At 40.1% G+C, this 20,493-nt stretch overlaps 2 protein-coding genes across 2 annotated transcripts in view; one reads left to right on the top strand and one right to left on the bottom strand.

Moving 5' to 3' along the window:
• slc39a10 (solute carrier family 39 member 10) overlaps positions 1–8,533 on the top strand; it is a 39,911-nt gene extending 31,378 nt beyond the window's left edge. The window contains exons 6-11 of the mRNA XM_062432023.1: positions 1,633–1,800; positions 1,902–2,010; positions 2,104–2,415; positions 3,239–3,319; positions 5,444–5,634; positions 5,784–8,533. Coding sequence (XP_062288007.1) covers positions 1,633–1,800; positions 1,902–2,010; positions 2,104–2,415; positions 3,239–3,319; positions 5,444–5,634; positions 5,784–5,936 — 1,014 coding nt within the window. The 3' untranslated portion in view covers positions 5,937–8,533. The remainder of the gene's footprint in view (positions 1–1,632; positions 1,801–1,901; positions 2,011–2,103; positions 2,416–3,238; positions 3,320–5,443; positions 5,635–5,783) is intronic.
• Positions 8,534–9,546: 1,013 nt separating this feature from the next.
• The window catches only part of dnah7 (dynein, axonemal, heavy chain 7), an 83,795-nt gene continuing 72,848 nt past the window's right edge, over positions 9,547–20,493 (bottom strand). The window contains exons 61-65 of the mRNA XM_062431326.1: positions 19,389–19,619; positions 17,044–17,196; positions 13,658–13,835; positions 12,695–12,798; positions 9,547–9,753 (exon numbers count right to left, since the gene is read on the bottom strand). Of these exons, the coding sequence (XP_062287310.1) occupies positions 9,547–9,753; positions 12,695–12,798; positions 13,658–13,835; positions 17,044–17,196; positions 19,389–19,619 (873 nt within the window). The remainder of the gene's footprint in view (positions 9,754–12,694; positions 12,799–13,657; positions 13,836–17,043; positions 17,197–19,388; positions 19,620–20,493) is intronic.

Raw genomic sequence — 20,493 nt, 5'->3', positions numbered from 1 at the left:
GACCACGGCAACGCCAAAAAAAACCTTTCACACTGGTGCAACTGAAATGGCTCCTCTGTGTTACATTATGAAACTTGAGAATTAAAACAGGATGAAAATTTAGGCTCCAAAACTTCATAAGCTTCAATTATTTCAATGTAGATAATGTTTGAAAAGTTGAGCAATAATCAATAATGTTACTAATTCAGACATAATGCTTCATACGGGAAGCAAATAATTTATATAAAACATATGCAAGAATATACTGTATAAACTCTGTCAGTATCATTTTGAAGACTACACAATAATGAAAGATGTAGACTAAAAATCATAAAATAAACTACAACCTAACCCTCTTTTAGATAATGTTACAATAAACTTTTTTCACTCGTATGAACAGATGTTTAATCAAAAGTTTATATGTATTTGTAATTATTTGCTCTGTTCTATGAAGTCATATTATTTTCTGTAATATTGTGTAATTTTAACATTTTATAGGTGGAGTCATTTTTTGTGTGTAAATTTTAACTTGTGCAAAATAAACTAAACAGAACTGACAGAGTAATAACTAGAAATGGAGAAACATTTTAACTTCTGAAATCACATTTGGATTTGACGGCCATCAGTTATCTCTGTACCAAAAAGTTCGTCCCTGGCGGTGAGGCGAGATCAGCATTGGTTTTTATTCCTATATTTAATCACTGAATCACATGCTATTGGTACTCAATCACAGAAAAGGTTGTTGCTCTATTAGTCAGAACTAAAATAGGAAAAATGTCTTTCTCTTATAATAATGCTGCAAAAGTCCTTAAAATTAGATTATTTACGACCACTGCAGCCGTTCAAAGGCTTTATCTCAGACCTTCTTTTATTTGATTGCAAACAATTTTAACTTCACTGTAATTTAATCTGTTTACTTGTATTTATTTGTTTTCTTTTCTTCTTATTCATATTTTATTTTATTTTATTTTACCTAATACTGTTTTGCTGTTAGTGTTTTTGGACACTGTTGTGAATGAGGCTTCCTCCTCAGTTGTCTTTCGAGGTAAAATAAAGGTTCGGTCGACCTGAGTCTGCTGAACTCAGTGCACCTTTAATCTCAGTGTATTTATATAAGATGAGAGGCCGCTTTTTTGAGAATATAGCCAAACTTACTAGGAAAAACCGCCCATATTGTTCAAAAAACAACCAGCTAAAAAAACAATTAAATAACCACCAACTATCTTTTTTCAGCCAAGAGAATCTTTCTATATTTCACCTCTCGCCAGTAAATCGGATTTACCACCCCAAAGAAGCTTAAAGAGTTTAGAAGCTTTTTATTTTAACGTTGTTGGAAAACACTGCTTGTTTGGAGTTAGCATGAGCCTCTGCCGTCTCTATCCAAATCCCTCTTAAATATCAAGCTCATCTAATAAGCTAATCTCTGTGCAGTCAGACCCAAAATACATTTCAGCGTCCAATCCTCTGCTCATTCTGCTAATATTCTAATATATATATCACACTTATCCTTTATCGCTGCTATTAATAAAGTATCTACCAACCTACTCCGTCTCCAAACAGTAAGAGACATAAAGGGTTTGATTTAAAACCTAAACTATTTATCAATCGCTCGCTCACACTCTTCACCTCTGTCTCTCCTCCTCTTGTCGACAGTCTCAAGGGATGCACGACCACAGCCAGGTTGGGGTGACCCACGACGACGAGGACCTGCTGACAGCTTTCGATGGGGTGTGGAAGGGCCTAACGGCGCTGGCCGGCATCTACTTCCTCTTCATCATTGAGCACTGTCTCGGCATGTTTAAGCACTACAAAGACCAGAGGGTAAATAAACATAACCTACATATAAATTATAAACGGGACAATGTCTGCTACAGTAAATTAGTTTTTTGTGGATGAATGATGATAAAAAATTCTGCTCACAGGGCATGAAGAAGGTTAGCGAGGAGGGCAAAATTGGCAGGAAGTTGTCAGATCACAAGCTGAATCGGCGCTCAGACGCAGAGTGGCTGCACCTGAAGCCGCTCAACGAAGGTAAGAAGAGTTCAGAGTCTTGCGGCCTTCACAGCGAGTTAACCTCAGCCTCTTTGAGCCTCTTTTAACGTCTCCTCTCTTTCTTCCTTTCAGACCCCGACAGCACGGCCGTCTCCTGCGACAACGGTCACAACGACACGCAGCTATCCGAGCTTCAGACGCGCAGCGACTCCCCCACCAACAAGACGCCGCTGACACACACGAGCCCCCAACACGACCACCCGTCGCCCATCAAAGAGAACGGACGCAAGGTCAAGCAGCACGGTCACGGACACTCTCACGGTCACTCTCATGGCGGGAACTGCCACTCAGATCAGGAGATGAAGGACGCCGGGATCGCCAGCATCGCCTGGATGGTCATCATGGGAGACGGCATGCATAACTTCAGTGACGGGCTGGCCATAGGTACGAATTTAAATCAGTGTCATTAAGCTGATTAAATAGTAGGGTTTTAAATGTTTTAAGTATGTAAATCCTTTTCCCTGAATTACTTTTATCTCCTTTAACACTTAGATACTGTTCACAACATCACCTCATGATTGATCTCTATGCAACATTTCTAAACCACAAATCATTCATGAATACCTCATCAGTCATTAATAAATTGGTGATAAATTCTTGAGTCAAACACTCAACAATGTATTTAAAAAGTTGAAATATTCCTATTTTATGTATATTTTGGGTCACAGGAGGAAAAGTATTCAAATATCTGACTAAAAGAAACATTTTTAAGGTGTTCTTTCTTCTTTCAAACTGGGTCAAATTAGACCCTGAACAGTATTTAAGGGTTAAACGTGGTTTGTCAATTCTTGCTTTTTTCCTACATTAAAATAGTTTTTAATACATTTTTATACAATGTTCTTATTTGTTCACTTTTATAACACAATTATTTTCAGACCTTTTTCAGAAGTCTTTTTATCAAATAAGAATTTTTAAAAAGTAATTAAAACAATTATAAACTGCTCATAAAAACAAGTCAAAATAAGCATATTTCAGTGTCTCCCAACATGTGCCAGCAAAAAAAAAAAAGGAGCAGATGGGGAAAAAACTCAGCAGGGCATCTGAAACATCTCAGAGCCTTTTGGGGAATATACATTCAGTTCAGAGGTTGTGATTGGTTAAATGGTTACCATTAGATTCGGTGAGCTGTGCAAACGTTATGCTGCAAAAACATTTAACCGTAAAGTTTTGTTTTGAGGCTTTTTCTGACATTTTGTTTTCCCTACAGGCGCAGCGTTCAGTGCAAACCTCACAGGAGGAATCAGTACATCAGTGGCTGTTTTCTGCCATGAATTACCTCATGAACTCGGTAAGTAAGTGAAGAAAAAAGCATAAAAAATAAAAAGATAAAAAGATAAACAAAGCAAGTAATTTACTCCTTTATGCGCCACCAGCGACTTGCAGCACACTTCACTGTTTTTGTTTAAATGGGAGTCTCTTTTTAGTTCACATCTGGATAATCTGCGTCTCAATCACCGCTTCATGCAAAGTAGCGCTCTTTTATTTGAACTTCAATTTGAGTGAGTCTCGTGACCCCTCCGAGGCCTTGAAACCTGTAAAAAAAAAACCCACGGATGTCAATAATCATCCTTCTTCTCTTCACTCCAGAAAAAAAAAAAAGAAAAAGTGCTTTTTCCAGATTAATGGCTTTTGTCTGACAGCAGCGAAATGGCTTGTCAAAGTGTCTGTCAGTGCGGATGATGTACCGTGCCTGGCACTCATTGTTCAATACAGTGAGACTCCGATAGACCGTACAGCTGCTGGTATGTTCATTTACATTCAATCTGCTCCCTCCGAGGACCTTTTTTTTTTTTTTTTTTTATTCGGCTAGGGTGATCGTTTTTTGTTTGTTTTTGCTCCTGAGTTTTTCTTTCCCACCGCAGCCTCCTCTCTTCCGCCTGTTTATAGCGGCGGAGGGGGAAAAGGTGGCAAGAACGAGGGTGAAGCAGAGCAACGGGGCCATCCACACCAGATCAGTACTAATGATGTGTCTCGTCACGGAGCAGTTTTCATGCCTCGTTTGTGTGGCTGATGAATAGAGCAGTGTCAATTACTGCAGAGTGTGAGCCGCTGAATAATAGCCTACATTTGTCTGCCCTTGTGTTGAACAGCAGCATCCTATCCTATACTGCTGTTGTTGTTGTGTTGGGGGATCTAACAGGTAACAGGCTGCTGGTAAAAGCATCTATATTTGGGGGAGGTGGAGTGGAGGCAGTTAGCGCTGTTAATGCTCCAAAAAAAAAAACTGCTTCAAAGTTTGTGATACTCAGCAGTTTAGACGTGCCGGAAAATGTGTAGTTTTTTGGCGGTTTTTGCATTCATCTGCGAGGTTTCAGCTAAGAGCTTTGATTCTCATCCAGTATATTTTTTTGTTTTGTTTTTGGGCTATTTTTACTCGTACTCATGTTTCCAGATGGTTAACTGCAACATTAGTCCCTCGTGTGAAGATTTGTGAGCCCCCACCCAACTGCGTGTAATTTCACATTTCCTGTTGATTCAGCGTCCGCTCTTCAGGAGCTCTTGCCTTCACCCCTGTAGGGCCCCGCTTGTCAGACAAAACCCAGCAGTTTGACAAGTGCACCTCTCAGCTCCTCCCAAACACAAAAGCCGTCCCCGGCTGGCAGCTGGATGTCAAAGACGATGATTATGAGGGTTCTTTAACCACCCAGAGAGAAGCTAATTGGCAGTGAGGGGTGTGTTAATTGCGGTAGATGAGGTGGTGGCAGGCATGTCTGAGCGTCTGACGGTTTGGAACCGAGGAGGCAGGAGACGCCGGAGTAAGTTGGAGCGAAAAAAAAAAAAAAAAGGCCATTGAAGTGTGTGCACTGACTGTCTCTCTTCCCTCTTCCTCCTCTCTTTAAAAACCCACCACCACCACCACCACCGCCGCCCTTCTTTCTCCAGCTTTGATTGATGGATGAGAGCAGAGTGGTAATATATTCATTGTGGTAATTAGCAAGGAAAAGAGGCCGCTTGTTACACGGTGGAGGAAATGTAGGCCACCCCCTTCTCAGTATTCATCTCTTTCCCCCAAATCCAGGGCGTTTCCGCTGAGACTTGGGCCTCTTCCCGCATTTGGCCCAGCAATGATTGAAGAGGGTAGTGAGGCTACGGCATGCATATGTAATCGTAAGTGTATCAGAAGGGAGTTAAAGACATATTTCTTAGAGAGATAGGAGAGAAGAGAGAGAAGAGAGAGAGCATCTCCTGGTCTGTTCTTCTTACCTACTTGAAGACAGACAGTGGTGGCAGATGTTGGAGTCTGCTTTGAAGTTCACCTCATCACATGCTGCGGAGTCAGAAAAGACACAGAAGTTGGGATAGTCGTGGATTTTGCCAGTTGGGAGCTACGTGTTAGAATAAGAGATGTGAATTGCTTTATTGATGTTTAAATGAGTATGTGTGTGTCTCTCTCTCTCTTTTCGACTGACAGGTGACTTTGCCGTGCTTCTGAAAGCTGGCATGTCAGTGAAGCAGGCCATTGTGTACAATCTGCTGTCCGCCCTCATGGCCTACGTTGGCATGCTGATTGGCACAGCTGTGGGCCAGTACACACACAATGTCACCAACTGGATCTTCGCCATCACAGCTGGCATGTTCCTGTATGTGGCTCTGGTGGATATGGTAAGCTGGCACACTGAGTGATAATTGTCTCCCTCCCCTCGCCTTCAACAACATCAGCTTAAACTTTCGCCATCTCCTCTGTGACGCTTGATCTGCAATGCTAATCTTTCCGAAAGTCCAACTGATTACTTTTTGTCTCTTTTCCGTAGCTGCCAGAGATGCTTCACGGTGACAGTGAGGAGCACAAGCGCTGCCAGCTGGGACACTTTATCCTGCAGAACCTGGGCATGCTGACCGGGTTCGGCATCATGCTGCTCATCGCCATCTTTGAAGACCGCATTGTGTTCGATTTTGGCTTTTAGTCGTCAGTGGAGGACAGTGAAGGAGGGAGGGACAGGGAGAGGGAGAGCTGGATGTATCAATGTTGTTCTTCTTGGCCTTAACATGCTTTGTTTGAGATGTAACGGCCCCAGTCTTGCATGCAATGTGAGTCTCATTCATGGCCCGTGCCTCCATTCCAAACATGCAGCGTTGCAGTTGGCTTATGCATATCTCTGCTAGTGACGTTTACACTTCTTTTATTTTGCTCCTCCATCACCTCCTCTCTTCTCTCGCTTGTTCCGAAATGTTTGGGTTTGAGGCTGAGGCTACACTCCTCAAACAAAGAAAACAGCCTCCTTTACTCCTCTTGTAACGGTTAACTCCATCTAAAAAAAATAATTTAAAAAACGGAGCTGCGAGATAGTAAAAAAGGTGGTACAGGACGCATTCTTGCAGAGATGCAGCTGTCACGGCCCAGCAGCTCCTCGCCTATCCATCATCACCTGTTGTTAGAGTGTTGTTGTCGTCGTACCCCCTCCCTCCACCCTCTCCCCCCTGCACCTCCTACTTCTTCGTCTCTTATCCACCCTGTGCTGTGTCCTATCATCCATGCCTAGTACATCTGTGGTGTGTTTCACCCGCCATCCATCATCAACTTTTGATGTCATCATGCTGTGTATCAAACATCTCGTCTCTCTGTGCTATGTCCTGGCCACTGGAGCAAAACCACAACCCACAGCCGCACATCCACACATCCACACCTGCACCGCATCACAGTGTCCCTAAAAGAGACTGAAAGCTCAGTTTTAGCAAGCTACTGCATCTGGAATAAACCTTTTTTTTTTTTAGCTCACCTGCAAAATGTGTTGACAGCCACGAAGCTGCAGTGTCAAAAATAGAAAAGTGTTCCCCTGACCATATGAGACGAGATTGTCTAAATGGCTCAGTGTTATTTTTTATTTATTTGTTTTTTTTGCTGCATTACTTCACCTAAATTTTGATATTTGGGATTAATAAACCTTTGTAGTTCATAGTGATAGCTAACACAGCTGCCAAAGCCTTTAAAAAAAAGTTAGCATTTAAGATTAATCAGTGTTTTTGTTCAGAAACTAGATGCCACAAGTGTCTGACCAACTCTTTTTTTTTTTTATAGGTTTGACAATCTGTAGCCAAATGACACATATCCTTGTTAGGCCTTTTATCTTTTTCTTCAACAATCAACAGTTCCAAAATGTGAATTCAGAAAAAAACTAGTCATTCTCGTCTTCATCAAAGTGTTGTAGTTTACTAGATTTGTTTAGTGTGTCTCTTTGAGTTTCTAAAAGGTGCTTTGTCCGGTCGGACCACCCAACAGCAAACATTTAATTACAAGAGGAGAATAAAAGGTTGAGTCACACTAATTCAAATTTTTTACGTACTGTAAACGCAAGGTCTTTATGGTGTCAGTAGTCGAGCAGCTAAAAGCTAATTTTTGTTCCTGCTAAATAGTTTCGGAGGTACTTCTGTCGAAGAATCAGTTAACTCGTTGATCCTGACAATCGGAGACAGACCAAGCAAAAGCCAAGAACTCTCACAGCAGAACAATAATCTGTGTCAGCATTCCTTGCACTTCTAATGGAGGTTTAACACGAGTTATTAGACTTGTGTTAAACTCATATTTTTCCGGGGAATGAACATATTAGTCATTTTGCTGACTGAGCCAACTGTGTGGATTTTCAGTGGCTGGTGCTTGACGTGGCCTCTTCCCCCCCGCCCCGACATTCCATTGGCTGTTCTGCCGCTCACATGCTAAGCTAGTTAGCCTAGCTTCAGCTGCTAGAGCACACAGATAGGTGTGTGACTTCATTTATCCTGTCACTGTGTGACATCCATCGTCTATGTCTTAACTGGCTGTAAATCATCGTCAGTCACATTGAACTCGTGTAAATGATCTGACAGAATCATGCATGAAGCATGAGTGAAATGGTACAGACATTGTGTTGAGTGTAAAATTGTTTTCATTCTTTGTACTGCAAAGTTAAAATATTGACAACCTTTGTTACTTTTTAAATTAAATGTTTGTGAAGATCATGACAAGTTCTTTGGGGCCTTGTGTAACTAGTGTTACAAGACTTTTTCTGTTAGCTAAATGCAAATGAGGCAGGTGTCAAATTATGCAGGTGTTGTGTAGGAGTTTAACTTCTCTACTTCATCAGTTAGATCTCTTTTTATATGATTTATTTTAGGAGGCTAACTCACATTTGTACCGTCTGTAACAGCAATGCAAACAGTTATGAAATTGGACCTCAGTGTATTTTCATTCTGTGTCATCTTTGCTGTCTTTAAAATAAATCTTTACATTTATTTTGTCAGTTTTTGAAACATCTATTTTGATAACATGTACAAATTAAACAGTTTCCTGTCGAGTGTTTGTTAAGACTTTGTGACACTTATGACACCGCCCCAATTAACGCGTTTCTTCACTGTTTGTGTTGCAAAAAAAATTGTCGGTAGAATGAAGGTCCATGATTGTTCTCATTATTTGCTTTGTTGTATGTATATTTGTTTAGTAATCTGGATCTAAAAATGCAAAATGCAACATCTTTGCTGTTTGCCTGTCTGTGCATTCTCCCCATTATGAAAGGAAAATAAACTCTGAAAAGATCCCCAACTCCTGATCTGTGATGGTTTTTCACAAAATGTTACTGACAGCTAGTGTTTGGCAGCTAAAAAACCACAAGAGCGTAACGCATCTATCAGTAACACTCTCTGCTCTTCACCACTCCTCCTGTTTCCCAGATCAGCAGCTTTAGCAAAGTTGGTACTTAAACAAATGTGAAGGCTAAGTAAACGATGTGTACGAGGTGGAGCTGAGTTCCTGTAAGATCTGTCATAGATCTGTAGCTGTACATCAGCGCGGTCTGAATGTATTTCTACCGTCAGCAATCAAACCTCAGCTATATAGTGAGATATAAGATGGTAAAATAAATGACCAGTAATCTGGCTGCTGTGATGTTAACCCTCACATACTGTTCAAGGTCTAATTTGATCTGTTTTGACATTTGAGAGAAAAAATAACTTTTTCTTTAACAAGACATTTCATGACTCATTCTAATGTGACCCAGAATATTCAAAAATGGAAATATTTTAACTTTTTAAAAACATTTTTATGCAGCTGTGACACATTTTTGTTGAGTGTTTGACTCCTTTTCCCCAAAAAAATTCAAAAAAACACTTTACTCACATTTAATGTAAGTCACTGAAACCGTTATGCTCTCCTGTGTTGAGTAACATTGGACCAATTTATAGAACGTCATTTTAAAAGTTTTTTTCTCCACCAACAAAAAGCACAAAAACTAAAAAAGTAAACTCTCTTTGTCATTAAAGATTAATCAGCGATTTATTAACAACTGATGATGTATTAATCAGTAAAATTTGTAGTTCAGAAATCATGTTTAGGGACTAATTATGAGGGGATACTATGAACAGTATGTAAGGGTTAAAAGACACAGCTGGAAATATCTGTTACCTAATTATTATTATTAGTTATCATTGTTATATTCATGAAGATGCAGTGTTTAAAAAGCCAGGAGAAACTGTGGCTTTTTATCCTTTTTTCTTTTAATTGCATGTCAGTGTCAGTATGTGTGTGAAATGAGCAGGAAAACCAGACTAGGAGCTGAGCTGGCAGAGCAGTGCCACCCCTCGTCTGACCCAGTGCTCGGCAGGCACGTCGGAGTTGAGCGTCATGGCGATGACATAGTTGGTGGAGTGGCCCGTTGTGGACAGAGTGCCACGTCGCTCGCTGGTCTTGTAGACGGGTGCTAGGTAACACATCCTCTGGGGAATGTCCTGTCGCTTGACCGGCTTCAACCACATCTGACAGAAAGTAGACAGAGACATTGGGTCAAATGAGTCCAACGTGTAAAGCTGCGGCTGCCAGGTTTGTTTACTCTTACTCGATTAGCTTCTTAAGCAAATAGTCAGCATCGTTTAGTGATTGTTTCCCATTAAAAACATTTGACTGGTAGAATAATTAAACTGGCAAGTGAGATTTAATACATCGCTGCTGATGAGCAACAAAGTTTTGATTACATGACAAATGCGTGAAAGATCAGGATTAAGAGCTTAGTTCAAACTAACAGTGGAAACTAACCTGGATCACGATTTGTTATTCAAACATTAACTTACAAATTGCAACTTTGGGGACATAAACTTATAAACAATAATATTAACAATGAGCAATCCCTTTGGGCTATTAAGAACTCGTGGTTATGCAAAAAGGGATAAACTGGGGCACTCAAAAAAACATCTAAAAAAAAAAAAAAAAACACCCAAAAAACAAAAACAGTTTGTTGAGTTGCAGCCAGAAAAGCACTCATCTCGTTCCATAACGGGCGTCTCTGTGAAGATTTGCATTTCAAAGCCAGCCACAGCAGCCTCTGTTGTTGTTGCTTTTTTTTTCTTTCTCTCCCACAAATAATAAACACATTTTTAATTAAGTTCCGCTCTTGTCAAAAACTGATTCTGTTAATAACTTGCCCTGAAATGTCTGAATATTAAAAAAGTCTTGTCTTGCATTATTCATCATCGCTTGAATGTATTGTGAAGACGAGAGAACAGAGGGGAGGAAACTTGATCAGTTCTCGCTGCTGCTTCTGCTGCTGGCGCTCTTGTTTCCATCACTGCCACTCTACTTTCATATAGCATATCAAGCTCTGTTAATTAATAAAAGAATAAGGGAGCAAAGGAGCTGCTTTTCCTACAGGCATAATGTTAAAACAAAGTGCTGAAACTGCTGCTCTGCACCGAGTCTGAGTCCAGAGAACTTGGAGCTGTGAACATCCTCCTGGGTAGAGCTACAGTTAAAGCTTTTGGTTGTCGCTCCCTTTTTTTCCCCTCTGAGACTTGGAGATATTGGTGTCTGATTTTTTTTTTTAAACAACAGCTGCCTCACAGGAGTTTACAATCTGAATGAGGATAGAAAACTGTCCCATTTTCATAATCTCATAAGTGAAAAGATATTATCCGCACTCTGTTTTGACAACCGTAGAGATTCACAAGATGCAGAATCAATAAACATCCCTTCAGACTTTATGTAAAAAAATGTGACGCAACTGGTTGCCTCCAGTGATGTTCACCATAAACTACTACGTGATCTTAATCTACAGCTTAGCAGTGGCCCAAACTGACAATGTAACTGTAAACACATTTTTCTCCACATACTTCTGCTTTCAGTTATAAAATCGACTGTGGTGAAAAACTGCAAATAAAAATGAAGTGAATTCCAGCTCTTCTATAAGCTATTATCCTGAAGCAGAAAACGATGACATATTAAGAGGACTCGAATTCATGTGTAACCTCGGAAACAGCTGTTAACAAAACTGTCAGACCTCAAGGTCAATTTGAAGATGTTCTTTCTGTGCTTTTGGTCAGATCACATGAGCATTCTTGATAAAAACGAGTTAAAAATAATCCTCAACATTAAATAATAATTAAAAAAAACTTTGCGTTCTAAAAAGTGATATTCAAACGCTCCATAGCAGCCGCTGAATGCAGCTTCATCTGCGTCTTAATGATTTAAACCTACATTAACTTATTTTTTTGCCACTTGTTGACAGTAGAAACACATTGTGGGGAAAAAAACAGTGAAATACCACTTTTTAAAGGTAGAGTCGTTCTAGAGAAAGACTGCACATACATCCCTCCCTTGGTGCCTTGTCAGAAGCTCCTCCCCCAAATTAATTGACGCACATCACTACGGCGACAACCAAAAGAGAAATATGAAATCCAGAGCAATGCGTTAGCTGTAGAGTCATTTCTGTTCCTCTCACACATTATCAAGATCAGGAACAAAATTTAGTCTAATTTGGAGTTGTGTTTCTGTCCACATTGTTAATGTACATCTAATGTACACTTTCTTTTTCTCTGTTTTTGCTCTCCATCAACTCCTGAGGGAAATATCAGGCTCTTAAGCTGCTAAATGCTGCACTATGTTTATCAACTAGTCTACAGCTAACTGTGTTTATTTGCTGTTTGATGGTGTACAGTCCTGTATTGTTGTTGTACAATGCTAGTTTAAAGTGGGTTTTTGGACCTTTTTCTCTAAAAACAGCTACCTGCTGTGGCTGGAAATGATGCTACGAGAGCACTGAGAATAAACGTAAACAATAAAGTAGCAGCTGCAGAACTAAACAAGGAGCTGAAACCTGCTTTAAAGGTCCTTGGAGCCGAGGGGAGTCTCAAACATTGTCGTTTGAAACTTTACTTACTACTATTATTAAAAAATATATAGATTATAGCCACTTAAAGTCTGTAGATGTTTAGTCAAGGTGGAGAAACAACAGGCCTTTCTAACAGGAGACATTTTGATATGTGACAGCAGGAAAAACACCTGCAAAATAATAAAATTAATGATGGCTGAATTACAATGAGGGGCATCAGTTTCAAGGTCCTGGTATTGGTGCCTGCTGGCTCACTGTAACACTGTCATGGCTCACTGGGACACTTGAATGCAACGGAGCCATCATTAATGTGCTGTGCTGCTGCTGCTATATAACAAGTCTAGTGTGAAAAAGGCTGATCGACCAATCAGGTGGGATTAAGACTGTCAGCGCCGTCTTCCTGCACAGCTCGTGAGTTGAAAAACTACATGCGTGAAAAATAGTGACAAGCGTGGATGATTGACGCAGCTGTTAGTCAACTCACAGAATTACTGTGTCAGGCTGAATGAATGATGTAAAACAAATGTTTTTTAAATGTATTATTATAATCTGTATCAGTGTGTGTACAGTATCTGTGTGCGGTGTGAGCTTCTCACCACAGGGACCGTGTCATGCAGCACTTTGGGGTAAGACTCTGCCAGAAGTTTGGTCTTTCTGTCCCAGCGGGCGCCGTCAAGATACAAACCTCGGATGTACACACCTGAGTATCACACACAAACAAACACACATAGACACACACACACACACACACGCACACACATAATTGAGAGGTAGAAAAAAAGAGGTGTGTAATGTTATTATGGTATTAAAATCATCCACTGCCTTAGTGGAGCGCTGTGACAACAACACACGCAGACATTTACTGTTCCGGCAACCGTAAAAAGTTCAGGGTTTAAGCTGAACTGACCTCAGGCTAACTTCTTTTGTCTTTTCATAAAGGATGTGAGCTCTATTAATGGGGTGAAAAGAGGGAAGAGATTTAGAGATAACTGACTGTTGGCATTCTGTCAGCATCACACACCCAAATGCACAAACACACTGTCAAATCTGCAGCTTGGCAGTATAGGCTGTGCTAGCGCGACGGAGCCCCAGCTGGGGGCTGATTGAGGGTGAAGCTTTATGTGAGAGAGAGCTGGAGGCACAGTGAGGGGCTGATGCAGGCCTGCATGTAGACGCCAGGAGGGGAGGCTTTTCTTTACCGTACTTTCCCACTTTACACTTTGCCTCTCTTATATTCAGTCAGACTAATGTCAGTTTTCATCTGTTTGTTTCTTTTCCTCCACCCACTGCTTATGTTCCTCTTAAGTCAGTCCCTCCTCTCCCTCACTCTTCATCCATGTGTCTGTTTTTTCATCTTTTTTGCTGGCTCATTCCTCTTTCAAGTAGCTCTGTCTTCCTTCTATAATTTAATTAATCTGGAGGATGTTTCGCTGAATAAAGCTATTTTTAATCTGTTTAATAACACCCTGTTTTTAATAACAAGTGACAGACCTGTCCACTACCTTACAGCCACCCTACTTGACCCTGTCTCCTCCTCCTCTACCCTATTAGTACCCTACCGTCCTCTGGAGGCCGTTTGTGTGGTTTGTCATCTAGGACCTCGAAGTCAAAGCCGAGCAGGTCGATAGGGACGGTGTGTTTCCTGGCATAGTTCTGCTGGCTGCCTGTGAGGAAAGCCTGGGTGAAGAAGAATCCTGACACCCAGAATACAGCAGGCGTCCCGTGATCGTACCAGTCCTGAAAACACACAGAGGAGAGAGGGAAGACATTAATAACAATAAACAGCCAGAACTCGCTGAACTTTGTCACATTTTTGCATTTATACAGAAGTAACCATTAAAAAAAAACCATTATACCAATTAAAACGTTAAAAAAAACACAACTACAGTATAATTGTATAATTAAACATGATGTTTGGTGACTATGTGAAGTAAAGTGATATTTTAAAGTCATGCCGAGCTGAGGGCAACACAGTATTGGTTATATTATATTTAAATGAAAAATGTGTCAAATATCATATATTCTATTATTTCCATATCAAAAAGGTTTAAAATTTCAGGTAACAAGATTTATTCAATTCTATCAAACAAACTTTTATTCGGGACTATAACTGAGCAGCTCTGCACCCCAGCAAGTAAACAACAGGACAATTAGAGAGATTTATTTATGCATATTCATAGTTCCTGATAAATTAATTACTTTTGTCCAGAAGGACTTGACTGCTGGCCAATGCTCACAGTAAACATCATGAATTTAAGTTCCGCAGTTGTGTAAAACCATGCCTGCGGAAATCGGAGGAGCAGGAGTCGGTTTTTAGCCATGATAGCAGGAAGCCTCTGAGGGTTCGTTATGTTGGTTGATCGGTCCGCTGCTTTAGTCCAGACTGAAATATCTCATGAAACTTTATACAGACATCAATGAATAACTCCTGATGATTTTTCCTGTAGCGCCACCGTGTGGTTTTGAGTGAAAGCTATCAGCCTTTTTTTTATGTGTCACAGTGTGAAAAGCACAAGTGAGATTAATAGACTTAACGACTGCTGCGTTTCTATTTATGTCAGCAAAGTTTTAAGTTTCTGCCATTGTGTCTGCTGACTCTCGCATGGCTCACTGGGACACTTAAAGGGAACAAGGCCATCGTTAATGTTACCTGCGCTTTACCTACTGTTCCAAGTCAAAACTGAGAAAAAAGACCAACTGGATGGATGACAATGACATTTGGTACAGACATTCATGCCTGATCCTCAAGATAAATAATAACTTTACTGATCACTTAATGTTTTCTGTAGTGACATCATCAAGCCACAATTTTAATCTGTTTCATACTTTTATTTATGACCAAATACCTGCAAAACTGCCAACATTCACATCAGTCTTAGCTGTACTTTGCCTTAAATGCTAAAAAGACTACTAACCATAGACTGTATATAAGAAATGGACATAACATCCGTGACGTCACCCATTGGTTTGTGGACTGCTGCTTGGAAGCCAATAGTTTCGGATCTGGGCAGCGCCATCTTGAAAATTTCTGGTGTATTCCGGGAAAAATAAAAACACGGATTCCACTTATATGGGCATCAGGAGGGGCATGAGGCGCCCTCCTGAACCTGTGAACCAATCAACCTGTCAATCACGACGTAGCCACGCCCTAATGCATACCCTGCTTTATCATCAAATATAAAATCAGGGAGGCCAAAATTTCACAAATGAACATCATACTGCATTGAAGAAGGCTTTAAACTAGCGATTGAGACCATAAACACATTTTGAAAATGTTTACTGAGGTTATAAATCAAGTGAGAAGTTGGTGAATTCTCCATTGACTTGTATAGAGACGAAAGTCCTTTTGACACCAAAACGGTTGCCCCCCTTGCAATAGGATTGCTCCAAAACATATGTAGCCTAGCTTAGCACAAAGACGAGAAAAAGGGGGCGAAAGAGTGTTAAAGAAAAAGCTTTAAGAAAAAAACCCAAAACATCATGCCATGTTTACATGAGGTAATTTGTTTGTGTGTAACATGAGTATAATAGGCTTAAACATTGCAACCACATACTAACAAACAGTAGGTGGACCTGTAACCTGTAACCTCACCTCTGTACGCTTCCAGTCCTCGTGTGAAGTAACGTGACGACTGAACACACTGAGATTGTATTTATTCTGACAGCACACATCACATTCCTGAAAATATTGAGGTATTCTGTTCAGAGAGTGTGCTTATCTCAGATCAGCAACTCGTGACATTCTGGCTCACCCTTAGGGGCTTGTGTATTATCTAACGGAAACGTTGGATCACACACACACACACACACACACACACACACACACACACACACACACACACACACACACACACACACACACACACACACACACACACACACAGTGCATTCTTTCCACTCTACTGAGTAATGATGAACGAACGGGAAGAAAATATTTCTCCTGTGGAAATAAAGTAGAGGAACATGGGAGCTGACTGTCAGATGAAACAGATGACTTTGCCGGCTCACATGATAAGTCATGTGTCTACATGTGTTTCTATGACCATGAAAGAAAACCATAATACTTGGTAGGAGCTGTGGTTCTCATGTGTTGATAAGCTACATGAAAGAAAAGGGGTTTTATGTAGCTCAAGTGTGACACAGCTTAAATAAAGGGGTCAGTGCCCGACAGAGGGTGTGCACTAACTTGTTCATGAGATACCGGCTTCTCACCAACCGAGTGTCCAAACAAACCGACGGGGTACCAGAGACTTGCAGAGCCAAGAACCACTGAAGCTGCTCTGGAAGCTAATAAATACAGTTTATTTCTGATCTTTGAACTCCTTATTCTGCACCAAAACCCCTTAAAAGTCTGGCATTTTTATTACTTTAATGGTTTTATGTTGTTCGTTTTATACATAAATATATATTTTTAATTTCTCTCTCTTATTTGACCATTATCTGATATTTGTTGTATTTTATGTGCACCTGCGAATCATCTTATAAGTCTGGTTTTAAAGATGCTATAGAAATAAAACTAGCTTATGTACTTTTTCTTACAATTCATCAATCATCTGTATATGCACAGTACCTTGACACTGGTGAAAAACATTTCAGTAAACAACACTGAATCTTTTCTCAGCAGCCGATTACACAACAGCTTCTTATCATTTAAGCAGTGTTTTCCATGTTGTTGTTTTTCTTTTTTCTCAACATGAATGCAGCGGATTGTTGTCTGTTTGCCTCTCAGTGGGGTTGCCCAAGGTGAAATGTATGCACTAATCTGACAATTACGAATGTATTTCCTCTCTCTTTCCTTTCAATCTGTTCCTTGTTCTTCATTTTCCTCCTTTCTTTTTCATTAATACCCACATTTTCTCCTCCTCTGTCTCATACATTAGTTACATTAGCTGCTCTAAATAACCAAAAAATACTTCTTTATTCTTTTAGATTCTGGCAGGTTTACCTGTAAGAACTGGAGCCTCTCCAGGAAGTCACTGACGTAGCTTCCCAGCGGTTTAAGGCTCGGGTAAGACTTCTTCATCCACATGCCGGGGATACGACCCTTCAAGATGCTGCTGACCACCTCCTCCAGCTCTGAAGACATCACCACCAACCCCTGCACATACACACACACACACACACAAATACACTAGCTTTCACACACATACCATCACCTGCAAATATGTGATTACCATCTTCACTACTTGAGAATGTGAAGTTGTTCCAAACTCTTGTTCCAGTGAATCGAATGTGGGAAAAATCTCAGCATGTCACTTGAAAACGCCGCAGTGGAGATAGGTGACTGACAGCCTTAAAAAGGGGAACATTAACACTCTGTAGGGGGTCTTTGATAACAGTGTAAAGGATGATGTTCTCATTCCCTTTCTCGCCTCTTTATGCTCTCCATTTCAATCCTGTGAGTCTGGTTTATTTATTAAATGGTATAAAGAGACGTACACATGTTAAAGCATTTCTTTTCTATTTTTGAATGTGTTGTAATTAATGTGTGAGTGTAATGCTACAAAATGATCACGTAAACATTTAGATGATGTTTAGTTTGGTAAACGGCTTCTTTAGTTCAGTAAATCCTATGAACCAAATAATCTCAGTCCTATTAGTCTAATGTAGCCTCATTACAGTCTGTGTGTAATATACTGTTAATTCATATTTGGGAGTTCCACCTGACTGACTGGTTTGATTGGTGTGTCTTAAAACGTCTTGAAATACACAACCAGTACATGTTTATCTAGAAAATTTGCTCAATAGCTAATTTCACTACTTAAGTGTATACCTTAGTGGCAATTAAAAAAAAACAACAACAAAAAAACGCTGTTTGATTAAAATATATTAGTGCTTTAAAATAGTTATAGTTGACTATACTTATGAGTCTGCTTAGGTACGCCTTAGTCTTAGTCCGTCAGACAGCAGCCGTTACACTAACTCATTTTTGCTTTTATGAATTTGTTCTCTAGATCTATTTACTGCCAAACCACAATTCAAGTAGTCCCTCAGAAACTGGATATCACATGTTCATACTGTACACTAGCAGTTTGGGATGTTAGTCAGTCCAGCACTTTAGTCCAGACTGAAATATCACAACAACTATTTGATGGATAGCCATCAAATTTTGTACAGACATTTATGGTCCCCAGACGATGAACCCTGCTGATTTTAGTAATTCTCTGACTTTACACCTAGCACCACTGTGAGGTTGATATTTTTTATATATATTTTTTAATGTCATATTCTGACAACTATTTCATAAAAATACTTGAGTTTATCCTTAAATATCACTCAAACTTAAATAGATTTCCACAAGCTTCAGCTCTAATGTATGCTTAATGCTAATTATTGAAATGTTGGCTTGTAAACATCATGAACTAAGATAACAAACATTATACCTGCTCAATATCAGTATATAATCATTGTCATTGTTAGCATGTTGATGTCAGCATTTAGCTCAAAGCAGTCTTACAGAGCAGGTAGCATGTCTTTAGACTCTTTGGTTTGTTGGTTTTATCCTCAGTCAATGGCCAGGGCTAAAAGAAGTGGTTAGAGCACATGATGCTATAACAGGAATAGAGATCCTGTATTTAACAGGTGGGGTAATTTCTTCACTGTGCCGCAGATGAAAATAAAACATGTTGAAGAGAAGATCATTACTTAACATGGCTGCTTCATCCCAGCCATTCTCACAGGGTCAACAATATTGCTATGACGTCGCCATTTCTTTCTTTTTTCTCTAATACACAAAATACAGCAACATGCATAGATTGGATTTTCAGGAGGGAGCAGTTCTTCTCTATGGTGGTTAATTTCCACACATTTCCCTGAATTTTTGCAATTACCGTGCATGTGTTCACTTGGTTTATCTAATAGATTTGTTTATGTGGAGTGTTGTGCTGAATCCTTATCTGGTTTCTAAGGATTTATCACCAGACTTTCCCCTGTAATCATTTAGCAGAGGTGTGCCTCCTCTTGAAATATTGCTTTTACTGCACCAAAATGTTAAATCAATAATAATTTATCACTTGTGGCTCGACTGTTTATCTAAAACAAACAAATTTAGTGAAATTACACTCTATTTGGTCATACATCAAGCTGTAAGTATACACTATAAAGATCTTCAGAGTGGGACCAGGTTTGAGTTAAAAACTATACTCCCAGCCATTACTATCATGAATTAGAGTAAATTTAAATTTCTACACTTGGTGGCACCAATAGTGATGTCATCCAGTGTCATTTAGTGGAAATATGGGAATATAAGAGCATGTTTTTTGCACCCGTCTATCAGCTCTACGTGCGTACCTTTATGGCCTTCTGGATGTTGACAGAGGAGCTTCGGATGGTGCAGAGCAGATTGTTGAAGCGGCCCATCTCCTGCACCAGCACTGTGTTCATGCTCTGATTGTAGCTGGTGGGAAAGCGCCTCATCACTGCCTCCAAGTCAAAGTCTCCAGGCAGCTTGCTCAGGATGTCAGCTGCCACATCAAAGACCATGTCATCTGAGGATTTGGCGTCTCCGCCTGAAGAGCGGGACTGATCAGAGACACAGAGCGACACAGGATGGATGAGAAGGGTGTGGGTGTGTGTTGAAAGGGGGGGGTGAAAAGGACTTGTGGCTCAGATTTGTTTGACAGTTCATCGTTTTTTGGAGAATTATCTCTTGCTGTCTTTGAATTGTCACTTTATGTATTCCTTTTCCCTTTTGCATCCGTGATATTTTGATCCTGACAAGACCCTGATGTTAAGAGGTTCTGACTTCTGACTTGACTTTGCTTATATTTCATCATCTTTGTGTCACACCGGTTTAGATTTACGTTTTTCAAAAAGGACGCGAAATGCCACAGAATATCATTAGTCATATCAGTTTCCTCTTAATTCTACCTTCACTTTCTTATTAATTTGGAGACATTTCTAAAGGCTACCCCACACACCACTTTACCACCCTGATGATGACATCCATAGCTTATATTTACCATATTTCCCGTCATCATACAAACATACCCACACATACACAGACACACACGTACACAAGGCTTACGGCTTCACAGCACCTCCCCAATTTATCCCACACAGTAATTTGACACAATCTTATCAACTATTCTAATAATCATTCATGCTGATAATTATTCAGTCTCATCTGTAATTCCCCTACTTTCCGCCTCAGTCCAACTTGCATCATTTACCTATTTGATTCTCAGTCACTAGCCAGCGGTAATGGATAATCATTGGCTAATAACATTGGGGTTACAGTAGGGGAATGACAAATAGCTGTTTCATTCCATTTGAAGCGTCTCCCTGTTTATCGGTCATTGAGACTGATGAGACAGTATTAGATGCTAATAAAGTCCACACATGACTGAAGCCATTATTAATCTTGTTGAATGGAGTTTATGCGAATAAATGCCAG

Source organism: Scomber scombrus, chromosome 13 (assembly GCF_963691925.1).
Source record: "Scomber scombrus chromosome 13, fScoSco1.1, whole genome shotgun sequence".
Classification (NCBI taxonomy): domain Eukaryota; kingdom Metazoa; phylum Chordata; class Actinopteri; order Scombriformes; family Scombridae; genus Scomber; species Scomber scombrus.
The sequence above is the reverse complement of the archived record's forward strand: the minus strand, read 5'-3'. Positions and strand labels throughout refer to the sequence as shown.